Genomic DNA, 12,181 nt, shown 5'->3' on the forward strand with positions numbered 1-12,181 from the left:
TTTTAAATTATACCGTGGGTCAAACCGTTAGTAACCGGTTTTGTCGTCCGAAACCGAAACGAACCTTTGAAAATTGAAATCAAACCAATGACCGGTTTGAACGTTTTTCGGTTTCAAATCGAACAACGAACATCCATAAACTTGTTACATGATTACGAATGTATGTGTTTCCCGCTACATCGTGCGGGCACTCGTCTAGTAATAATAATAACTAGTGTGTTCCCGACGCGCTTTGCGCGGGGAACTCGTTGATGGACCCGAATATTAAAACGCAAATATGCAAGCACATCATAACTAGTGTGAATTCGGCTACCGATTTTGACCAAGTCTGGTGGATTGATTGAGTGTATTCATTCAGCAATCAATTAATTAGTATTATAAAACCGCGGGAAACGGTTGAGTTTTTGTGTGGTAGAGATGGACAAGCGAAATCCGGCTGGAATTCTGAATAAAATCAAGGTGAATGAATTCTCGTGTTATTATTCATTGAATAATTATGGTGTTTTGATCGATTAGGTTTTTCTAGTAGTATGTGTTTGTTTTGAAGTTAGTTTGATTATATGTGATTATGTGTATGTGTGAATATGTGATGATGTGATGATATTTTTGGAATCAGTGGTTGAGATCTTGTGATCCATAGCCTAGGTGATAGATAGAGTTATCTGTTTCCTACACGTACAAGTTTTAGGGTTTGACTTACTCAAGCTTTTTTTACTTACATCAATAGTTTTTGCTTCGGTTTCGGGATTACGTGTCATCATCTGATTGGTTATTTGGTGGTGTAATATATAAGGTCAAAAGGATGCTACTTGCTATCTATAAGTCTATGTGGCGTGTTTTGATTGAGTTATATTTTCATGTAATTATTTGTTACAGTTAGTTATATTTTAAGAAGTTAGGTAAATAGTGAAAGGATCGGTCAAAATGGCTATGCTGGTGATCTGAACTATGGAGTTTTTGTTCTATTATCGGATTCACAAATTCATCCGTGATACTTTTTATGACAACTTTGTTACTTTTGAAAACAAATACTTTAGTGAGCAAGGGGGTAGTGCCCGGGTGAACATGGTGGTGGGGTGGTGTTTGGCGCCTCAGCTGACATTGCTGGTGGGTGGCGCCCTTGGGTGTTCTCAACACTCAAGTCTTATTTGAATTTTATTCAAAGATCTTTGAAACATAAACCAAGGCACATTTTCAAGGCCCCAATAAAGATGAATTTAAGGAAATGAGAGATATTTCACTTTTGGACTTCACTTCAAACATGTAATGGATTTTATATTTCAAAATACATGTTAGTGTAAACATTCAGAAACATCTATTGTTGTTGATAGAGTCAGACTACTTGGTTTCTACATAACCATTGTTTCTTGATCAAAACCTTATATTTATATTAGTCTGTAAGTTATGGGGCTAATGGGGTTGCGGCTGCCACGTCACTCGTGAACATCTTAACGGGCTCAAGTGAAGTGGTGAACAGTCAGGTTCAGTCAGTGCCATGTGGCGTAATATGATAAGATGAATCTTGGTGGTGCCTTCAACCACAACACATAGCCTTAACATGGCATTGTCGTATGATTTGAAATTTGTTTTTTTTAACTCAAAACTATATCTTCAAACATGAAATGGATGCTTTATCAGAATGCATGTTTGTGTTAAATTTTAGAAAAATGTGCATATTAACTGATATGGTGCATTTTCATGACAACATAACCATTGTTTCTTGATCTAAAGCTTATATGCATATTAACCAATCATTGTACCTTGATTTGAAATATGTTTATCAATGTTTTTTTTTAATTATTATGGCTGAATCACAGAAAGCTGCTTGTCTTGATGCATCACCATCTGATACTGGAAAAGGAAAAAGCAAGTCAGCTGATAGCAAAGTGTTCCATGGATTTCACTTGGTAAAAGGAAAGTCCGGACATGATATGGAAGATTACCATGTTGCTGAATACCGAACCATTAAAGGCCATGTTCTTGGACTCTTTGCTATATTTGATGGTCATTTGGGTGATCGCGTACCAAGCTATTTGAAAGATCATCTTTTTAACAACATACTCAGTGAGGTATGTCTCATCAAACCTTGCTCGTGTTCTTGTTACCTTTAAAATCGACCATTGATGTTGTAAGATCACTTTGCATATATGTCTAGCGGTCCTATATAGTTTTTCTTTACCATAAGAGTTCGTTTGGGAAACTCACAGGTCCTACCAACATCCTGCTAACCGGTGGGACCAGGTAAAATGCAGGTAAGCAAAAACCAGTGGAAGCTGGATTTGGACATGTGATCTCTGCTAGAGGGAATTAGACGCTAGGGGTGTGCAAAACAACAGAATAAAACTCGAAGCATATCTATAACCTGAAAAAGCCGAATCGAATTGTGAATTCGGTTTTTGGTTCCACAAATCTTGCTTATTTGGATAACCGAACCGAATTCAATCGAGTACACCGAAATAACCGGTTTTATCGGATAACTGAACCGAGTAAACTGAATATATTAATTGAATCAGTTCTGTTAGACACATTTCTAATTCAGGTCAGTTTGGTTTTTTGGTTTGGGAGCAAACCGTTCACAACCAAATAAACCGAATAATAACCGGTTTAATTGGATTCCGGACGGGGTAAATTGAATAATCGATTGGATTTGGTTCGGTTAGACACATTTTTAATTCGGGTCTGTTTAGTTTTCAGTTTGGACCAAAAAAAAAAAAAAATTCAATACCAAATAAACCAAATAATAACCAGTTTAATCGGATAATCAAACCAGATTAAACTGAATAATCGGTTGAATTCGGTTTGGTTAGACAAAATTATAATTTGGGTCGGTTTAGTTTTGGTTAGGGCAAAAAAAGATTTAAAACCAAGTAAACTGAATAATATGACACCCGAACCGATGAACGCCTCTAATAGACGCTTACACTGTCCGTAGCGGTGGAAATTTCTGACATGACCCAAAAATGCCACGAAAATAATCAGAATTTAGATTGACAGGTGTAACATGTTTTATTTTTCCTTTCTAAAATCTTTAATTGATTTATCATCAAAGTTTTTATAGCGTTTTTTCATTTTTTCAAACATTTTTCGGTTAAAATAGTGATTCTTAAAAATCTAGTATTCAGGTAAGATAGTAACTTGTAGTTTTAATTTTTTTTTTATAGAAATGATACTATCATTTATTAACATGAAAAGTAATTTATCTTGGGTTTAGATTAAAAGTTCAGATTGGCATTAAACGGGTCGTGTTTAATAATGGTTTGACCCGGACTTATTTTTATATTCTCATGTTATGGTTGAAATCTTTGACGCAATAAAAATATGGGTCATGTTCAGCCTCACAAGGCTTTGATGATGTATGGATAACACACTCAATAATAGTTAAATGGTCTTAATATAATATTATTTACTGATTTATAACATATTCTTGCATTTTAATTTTATTGCTTGTGTAGTAACTTCTGTATTCTCTTAACATTTACCAGCCAATTTTTTGGAAAGATCCTGCAAAGGCAATAGAAAACGCATACCGATCTACAGATAAATTTATTCTCGAGAATGTTGGTCAACTAGGACCTGGAGGGTCAACCGCTGTTACCGCCATTGTTATCGATGGCAGAGAGTTGTGGGTTGCAAATATAGGAGATTCTAGAGCTGTTTTATGTGAAAGGGGTTCAGCCAATCAGCTCACAGTTGACCATGAACCACATGTTGAAAGAAGTAAAATTGAAAAAAAGGGCGGATTCGTGACCACTCTTCCAGGTAAAATGGGTCGTGTTCACCATGTTTGTGCATTAATAATATAAAGAATGGTTCACGAGCGTAAATAAAAAACATAACTGAACATAGATGAATTGACATACACGAATTTAACTTACGAAACACCAACTGTTTAAACTAAAAGAATTATTAAACTAAGTAAATTGTAATGAGTGATATATTAATTTCATAAAACTAAACTAAAACAATGGGTCTAAAAAAGATATTAAATGAATATATGAACAAGTGAACTTAAACAAACACAAACTAACAAAACATGAATGAATGAAAAACGAATTTAAATGAATGAACGTAATCGAACGTGTATGAAAGAATGCAATATGTGTTCATGTTCGTTTATCCAACTAAATAAACAAAAAGTTATGTTCATGTTCGTTCATTTAGTAAATAAACAAATAAACAATCAACCGGATGATTTACTAAACATTTGGTTCGTTAATATAAATATTGTAAAAATATATTGTTATATCTTTTAAGGTGATGTTCCTCGAGTCAACGGTCAACTTGCGGTTGCTCGTGCGTTTGGAGACCAAAGTCTTAAAGCACATCTAAGCTCAGAACCCGACATACGGCATGTGCCTATCGACGCCACCATCGAGCTTGTAATATTAGCCAGTGACGGCTTATGGAAGGTTCGTTACTATTTTATAAACTTTATTTATCTTACATGTTGCAAAACCCATATTGTTTTTGTACTACTACATTTACATAACTTTATGACAATGTAGGTGATGAGCAACCACGAGGCGGTTGAGATGGTGAAATCCATCAAAGATCCGCTAGCAGCTGCCAAACGTTTGACCACCGAGGCACTAGCGAGGAAAAGCAAAGACGACATATCATGCATCGTTATTCGATTCGGATGACCGTCACAAACTGTTGCATCACCACCACGTCACGGAGGTAAATCCAAGTAACGTATTTGTATAGAAGAAGCAACAAACATATGCAATTTAATTATTCTTTAAGACATTGTAAGGGACTTATGTATAGTTTAGTTTTGGTGAATGATGTGTAATAATCAGATTTTTTTTATAATTCTTGGCACATTTTATATGATAAAATTACGATAAAGAAATAAATAAATAGAATGTGTTAGTAGTTAAGATAATAAATGATAATTGAATATGGAGTAAATATTATTTATAGCTGGTGGCTGGGTGACTGACCGGTGTAGTACTGTATTGTTACACGAGCCATGTGATAAAGTCACGTGACCTGTTATGTTATTAAACCATGGACAGACAGGCAGATATGTATGGGTGTACTACAATTATTCATCTTTTATTTATTCTCACATGCAATCTACCCGTTGCAATATATCATATGATATTATTATTAACTAGATACATTGATTGATTCCAATATTATAAAACACAACACACTTCGGATCAAATGTTTTTATTTTGTTAATGTCCCACCTACATTTTAAAAATAATGACTAATGAATATGTTGTCCTTAGAGGAGTTGTTTGAACTTTGAAATTGAGTATTGAAAGTGTTTGTACTTGTGTTTTTGGACCACAAATGAATTTGAGATGATGGATGAAGAACAAATTTATTACATTGCATTGATAATTAATAAATATATTGTATACATAATGAATAAGAATAAGCTAGAAATGCCTCCTAATTGGATGAGTTACATTAAGCATGATTATATGATATGATCATGAAATGTAAATGGTAAATACTTAGCACACAAACAAATCTGCATCAAAGGATGATGTTAGGCCCCAAAAGGATGCAGATTATATGGATGATATTTTTCTATGCTCTATGATCCTCAACTTTTAAGACAAATAATTTACCGTGGATGTAGTGGTTTAAGGATATGGATTTGATTAATAGTAGGGGGTTACGGGTGGCGGTGGGGAGGCGTAGGAAACGCCGATTACTGGTGGAAGAGGGGTGTTAGTGGACGAGGGTGGTGGTGGTGGTGAATGATGGTGTCTTGTTGTTGTTGGTGGTGGTGGTGGTGGTGGTGATGAATGGTGGTGGGTAGTGGGTGGTGGTGGTGAATGATGATGGTCAGAGTGTGGGGGTGGGGGTGGTGTTGGTAGAACGCAACCGGTTGATGGAGGCGGTGGCGGAAGTGAGTGTGATGGCGATGGTGGAGGGAGTGAATGGGATGGTGGTTGTGGAGGGGTTCCGTGTGGTGGTGATGGGTGGTTTCCGTGTGGTGGCGATGGGTGATTTCCGTGTGGTGGAGAATATGCTTCAGGTGATGGAGCCGGAGCACCAGAAGGCCCCTCTGGCGGTGATTGGTGGCTTCCGTGTGGTGGCGATGGGTGGCTTCCGTGTGGTGGAGATTGGTAGCTTCCGTGTGGAGGCGGTGGGTAGCTTTCAGGTGGCGGAGATTCGTGGCTTCCTGGTGGAGTTTGGTGGCTTCCAGGTGGCGGAGATTGGTGGCTTCCATGTGGCGGAGATTGGTGGCTTCCATGTGGTGGGGATGGGTGGCTTCCTGGTGGAGATGGGTGGCTTCCTGGGGGTGGAGATTGGTAGCTTCCTGGTGGAGATTGGTGGCCTCCTGTGGGCGGAGACTGGTGGCTTCCAGGTGGTGGTGATTGATGGCTTCCTGGTGGAGATTGGTGGCTTCCTGGGGGTGGAGATGTGTGGCTTCCAGGTGGAGATTGGTGGCCTCCCGTGGGTGGAGATTGGTGGCTTCTTGGCGGAGACGGAACAGGTTGACCAGTTGGTGGTGAAACCCCATGTACCGGTGGCGGTGGAGGCCGGTAATGCGTTGTAGGAGAACTTCCATCTGTAGGTGGTGGAGGCCTAATGGGAGAAGTAGATGGCGGGTCTGAGGTGGTTGGTGGTGGTGAAGGGTGTGTTTTTGTACCCGGTGAAGTCGATGAACCAGGTGGGGCCGGTGACGGTTGTTTAGTAGGAGGCACCGGTGTAGGCGTGGTGGTAGGTGGTTGAGACGGCCCTGGAACCGAAGGCGTTGTTGGAGTAGGCGTAGGAGAAGAAGCAAAACCACCACATTGCAACTTCCTACAATCAACCGGCCGAGCATCATCCGACAAACATTCACGTACCAAGCGCTGGTTCGCCCTGCCCGCAATACAATTCTTCCCATCATCAAACACCTTCCCACCACCAGCCAAACACGAGGGCGCCTCGCCTGTAAAATAATTAAACGAGTAAGTAAAGTTCTCCAACCGCGGCAACCTACACACGCTATCCGGCACCACCCCGGTCAGCCGGTTATGCGCCACATTCAACTGTTCCACACTCCTCAACCCGGACACCGCCCCGGGCAACGGCCCTTGTAAATTATTAAAGCTGACGTCAAAAACGGTAACTTGTTTCAACATCCCAATCTGAGCGGGTAAACACCCAGTTAGATTATCATTCATTAAAATAATCTCATTCAACGTGGGCTCCATTTTCCCAATACTCGGCGGGATACACCCGCCGAGGTTATTATTTGCCAAAACCAACACTGATACCGGCGAATTCCCCAGATTCGCCGGTATCCCAAACCGAAACCGGTTATCATTCAAAAACACCGCGTCCAAATCCTTATCAAACAACCCCTTTGGCACCGCGCCTTCGAAATCATTAAACCGAAGGTCCAAAAACTTCAAGGAGGGCAACGACAACACGACATTCGGGAAAACCCCAACGAACCGGTTATTACTCAAATCGAGCTCGTAAAGCAACGTCAAGTTTCTAAAACTCTCGGGGACCGTCCCGCAAAACCGGTTCGAGTTAACATGAAACAATGCGAGATCGGTAAGGAGGCCGAGCTCGTTGGGGAGGTAACCCGCAATATCAAGATGGTTGAGGTCTATACCCGCAACCGTCCGAATAGACGGGTTGGTTGGCAACGGGGCGCAGTACACCCCGTTGTAGGAACATACATTTGATCCGACCCAGTTAGCTGTAAAGTTAAATGGGTCGGATAAAATAGTATGTTTCCAAGCTTGGAGGGCAATGTAGGCTTGTTGGAGCCTTGGGTTTTCAAAGACAAGGTTGGTGGGTTGGCAGGTGGCAAGGGTGGTGGTGATGAGGAGGATTAGGATGACGGAATGTGACGGCCGCGGTGGCGGCATGGTGGTGGTCGTAGAGAGAGAGAGTTTGAGAGAGTGAGTGAAGAGGTGTGTGAATTGAATAAATGTTGTAACGTGGATATCTGTATGTATAATTTATTTCTTTCTTTCCCCCCAATGTCAGAATTTAAAGCTATGGTTTTGTTTATTATTTTTCTGAATTATTATGGGTACTATTTTATGTTTAAATATTCAACAATTATTTACTTTACAAAATGTTGACGGTGATATTGAAATACTAGATTTTTTTAATATGTCAAAAAAAGTACAACTTTTTAAAAAAATAATAAGGATACTATTGTGATGCTTTCTTTTTCTTTTTTTTAACGACCAATAAAAGACCGGTAGGTTGTTTATGAGTCAAACTATAGTGAGTTTGAGCTAAAGCTCGAAATTAAACAAGGTAGCTTGACTTGGCTTGAGCTTAAGCTTAAAGTTAAACGAGCATAAGATCGAGCTAACAAGCCGAGCTTTGGTCGAGCTTAGACCGGTTATAAGAATGTGCCAGCTTTATTCTTAGATAGTTTTATTCGAGTTTATATCAAGTAAGCTACAAGCCGCAAGCTTTTAGAATTGCCCTAGACCGGCTACCCGGGTTATTTATTGGCAAAAGGTGACCTTCACACCCGTGATTGCAGAGATCAATGGTGACCCGGCTTGTCATTACTTTATGGGAAAACCACCACCTATAGTCCTATTATGGTAAAACCTCTGGCTCATGCATAATATTTAGTCACGAATGAAACTTAAACCGACGACATTCCTTAAAGGATATCACAAGGATACCACTAGAGTAGTGTTACTTTGGTGGCTATTAATGTTACTTAACTCAGCTTGCTTGTTATTTATGTGTTGGAAGCCTTTTAAGGAGTTTCTGTGTTTATTTTTGTAAATAGTATTAAAATTTAGTTAATGGTTTTTAACTTGTTAAAACTTAAAACGTTATATTCACAAGAACTTTTGAATATGTTAATGCAAACTCGTTAAAAAAACTTGCTTAAATAAGTAACTTTTCACTGTACTTTCTGCTGCTGTCTTTTCAATCACCTAAAGTTTATTATTAATATAATTTATCGAATTAAATGTCGAGAAACATGGACATCAATATTGAACATTTTAGTATATGAATAATTCTAAAATCAACGCCTACCATTATCATTTTAAAGGACCAGTACATTTTTTCTCAATAAATAGAAACCAGGCTTATGTTTCGAGAAAGTTGTACCACCGGCTATACATTTAAAAGTTATTGTGCATAACATTTCTATGGAATTATGGACGGAAAAGGGGTATGAGCAAACTCTTTTGGGGTATTAGTGTTTCTTGGTTGTTGGATAAAATTACTGAAGCTTGTGTAGTAGGTAAAACTGGTAAAAATGTGTATGCCCGTATGTTGGTTGAAACAAAGGCTGCCTCTAACTTAGACCATCTCCAACAGTTTTTGTTTAAGCCAGCCACATCACTGTCACATCAACTTTATTAAAAACCACATTTTTTATTCCAATAATACACTTTTTTCAAACCATATTTACATTTTCACATCATCACTTTATTTTAATTAAGAATTTCACAATACTATAAAATATTTAATTTGTCTAATTTTTTTTGCTAGGATTTCTTGTAATGTTTTTTTTTCTAGGACTCTTTATAGTGTCTAGAACTTCTTTTAACATTTTTCTAGGACTTCTAGTAACATTTTTTTTCTTGATTTCTTGTAATATTTTTTTTATTTGAATTAAGCGTTGTAAAATAGGTAAAATCGTTACAAAACTAGTCGTTTTAAAAAACTAGCTGTTACGTAAAAAAATAGACAACGAAAAAAAATGCACAATTTTTTAAATAAATATAAAAAATATGTATATATGTATTATATTTTATAAATATAAATATTGGTGTATATATATATATATGTGGGGGGGAGGGGGTGAAAAATGTGATGTTTGGGGCCCACGATGGGTGTTTTTAGTGGTATGAAAAATCAAGCTTTCAAATTTGATTTAGTTTAAACCAACCATTCCAATGGTTATTGAGTTGGTTTGAACTAAGCCAAAAACACCAATAGAGATGGTCTTACAGGATGAAGTTGAGGTGAAATCCTCGCCTGATCCAAATTGTAATGCTCGTATTGGTGTTTTGAAGGCTTCCTACCAATGGAAACCCGTCCACATGTTTCCAATGTTAAGTGCTTAGCCACTTGTTTAATTTTTTTAGTAGAAGGCCTCGTACCGAGGAAGAGATTGCAAAGAAGGCTGCCAAAGAGCTTTCAATAAAAACTCCTATCATTATTGAATCTCCATCTGGGGATAAATTAGTCGATTTTACCCGTCTTTAGGAAGAATCATAAACGAAATGGTACCACTAACGGGCCACATAAGCATGTCTTGGCGTCAAAAAGCGTTGGTTTTGATTTCGTGGTCGTACCTCAGGCAATAGATTATTGGGGAAAAGTGATAACGAGAAACCGGTTCCAAGTAAGGATAAAAATTCGGGTACGAATGGTAATGCAAGTGGTGCTAATAAGAGTAAGGCGAGGTTTAATTATTCTCGAGCTGTTTAGGGGCCAATGGGCCAAAATTATAAATTTGAAGTGCTCTTCTGTCACACCCCAACCTACGGCGGAAATGCCGGGCCTGAACTGATTGCCACAGCTCTCAAGGTTACTATCATGCAACATTATAAGTTTTAGTATCTATTTAATAATTTCAAATAAAACAAATATTCATTACAATATCCTAAAAACAAATAAAACATCAACCAAATATAACCATAAAAATAATTGTCTCATTTATATAATTCCTTATGTGATCTTCCAACTTCAACTACTTCACATCACACGATTACCTACATATGCGTTGAAAATAAAATAGAATTTGTCAACACAAGGTTGAGTGAGCAACACACCAGTTTAGTGTACATATAATATATCAAATTAAGTAGTGCAACAAGTCATATGAGAATACAAATTAACCAATGAGCAAGTATAAATGAGATGTCGAGAAACACAAAGGTTATAACGAATGGCGTTTGATCATACTATTATGAGATTATGTTGGACCTCTCCGAATGCGGTTCACGTAAAGCAAATAAGCACATAACAAGTATGGCATAAAATTCGTTGGTACATAAGAAAATAGTTGCAGTTTTATGTATAAGTATATATGAAAAATATGTTTACGCATGTGTCCCCAAAACGTGGAAAAACAAGTAAAATATGGGGAATGTGGTACTCACCTGATCGGATGAACAAAATAAAATTGATGATGTGAGAATGATGAACCCTTCGGGATTCACCGACAAGTATTCATAGTTAAATAATAGTAATAAGATTAATTATAAAGATATAACATAATTTAATGATTTAAGATTTCGATGTGATTTGAGTTATGATTGGGATCATGGATTTGAACGGTCGATTTCTAGGAATTATTTGTTATTATGAAAACAATATTATTAGTAATTATATTTATATCTTGGAATACTTAACGAAAATCTAGTTTTATAAATATAATTAATACGATTAAAATAAAATTGTTACTATTTTTAAAGAATGATATATATATATATATAAATATATAAAATATAAAATTAATATAAGCAAATTTATAAAAAAAACGTCCAATGACGAGGAACGTGGATTAAAGTAGGGATGGGCAAATTCGGGACTGGGACCGGTTGGTACCGGTGCCGAAATCGGAACCGATTTGGTACCGAATCGGTACCAACGTTTTGAGTTTCGGTACCGGTACCGAAATTTTACCTTAAATACCGGTACCGTCGCGGTCCCGTACCGGTACCAAGAATCCGCGATTTTCGGGACTGGGACCGGTCGGTACCGGTACGGTGCCAATCTCATCCCTAGATTAAAGTGTCGAGTCTTAACACACAAGCAACAACCAACGGGTCTTTGGGTTGTGTAAAAACGGGTTTGGATCTTAATTACGAGTTTGGGTTAAGGGGTTATGATGTAATAATTACAGATTTTGCATTTAAGTCCTTGGACTAAAGATGAGGGTACAAATTGGGTTAGAACTTGAATTTGGGGTTAAAAATGTATTTAACTCAAAGTTTAATATGGATAATTAAATAAATAAACTATAATAATAAAATATTATAACTCGATAAATGGGATATTTAAAATTGATAAAATTTCCCAAAAGAGCTATGCCGACAAACGGCGAAACCCCTTGAGTTTAATGTTGGAGATCTTGTCCTTCTCAAAGTATCCCCTTGGAAGGGGGTATTCCGTTTTGAAAATAAAGGAAAACTAGCCCCTCGTTTCGTAGGCCCATTGAAAATCCTCGAAAGGATTGGAAAAGTGGCTCATAAGCTCGATTTACCGCAAGAAT

The 12,181-nt window shown here is 37.6% G+C and overlaps 2 protein-coding genes across 2 annotated transcripts; one reads left to right on the forward strand and one right to left on the reverse strand.

Moving 5' to 3' along the window:
- Positions 1-329: 329 nt before the first annotated feature.
- On the forward strand, positions 330-4,815 carry LOC143583261 (putative protein phosphatase 2C 44). The gene is made up of 5 exons (XM_077065613.1): positions 330-459; positions 1,818-2,069; positions 3,483-3,759; positions 4,255-4,409; positions 4,506-4,815. The coding sequence occupies exons 1-5, from the start codon at positions 418-420 to the stop codon at positions 4,641-4,643; spliced, it is 864 nt and encodes a 287-aa protein (XP_076921728.1). The 5' UTR covers positions 330-417; the 3' UTR covers positions 4,644-4,815.
- An 806-nt stretch (positions 4,816-5,621) lies between these two features.
- Positions 5,622-7,873, reverse strand: LOC143583256 (uncharacterized). Its single transcript, XM_077065610.1, has 2 exons — positions 6,404-7,873; positions 5,622-6,268 (listed from the first exon to the last, which is right to left on the reverse strand). The coding sequence occupies exons 1-2, from the start codon at positions 7,836-7,838 to the stop codon at positions 5,622-5,624; spliced, it is 2,082 nt and encodes a 693-aa protein (XP_076921725.1). The 5' UTR covers positions 7,839-7,873.
- Positions 7,874-12,181: the final 4,308 nt, after the last annotated feature.

This window comes from Bidens hawaiensis, unplaced genomic scaffold, assembly GCF_021521415.1.
Source record: "Bidens hawaiensis isolate Kalapana, Puna unplaced genomic scaffold, B.hawaiensis_p1.1 tig00032190_1, whole genome shotgun sequence".
In the NCBI taxonomy this organism is placed as follows: domain Eukaryota; kingdom Viridiplantae; phylum Streptophyta; class Magnoliopsida; order Asterales; family Asteraceae; genus Bidens; species Bidens hawaiensis.

Excerpts from the sequence above, each read along its gene's own strand:
- LOC143583261 (XM_077065613.1), top strand. The coding sequence starts at position 418 with ATGGACAAGCGAAATCCGGCTGGAATTCTGAATAAAATCAAG. Across the intron at positions 2,070-3,482 it reads TTAACAACATACTCAGTGAG|CCAATTTTTTGGAAAGATCC; the intron begins GTATGTCTCATC and ends AACATTTACCAG. Across the intron at positions 4,410-4,505 it reads CCAGTGACGGCTTATGGAAG|GTGATGAGCAACCACGAGGC; the intron begins GTTCGTTACTAT and ends ATGACAATGTAG.
- LOC143583256 (XM_077065610.1), bottom strand. The coding sequence starts at position 7,838 with ATGCCGCCACCGCGGCCGTCACATTCCGTCATCCTAATCCTCCTCATC. Across the intron at positions 6,269-6,403 it reads GGGAGGCCACCAATCTCCAC|CCCCAGGAAGCCACCCATCT; the intron begins CTGGAAGCCACA and ends ACCAATCTCCAC.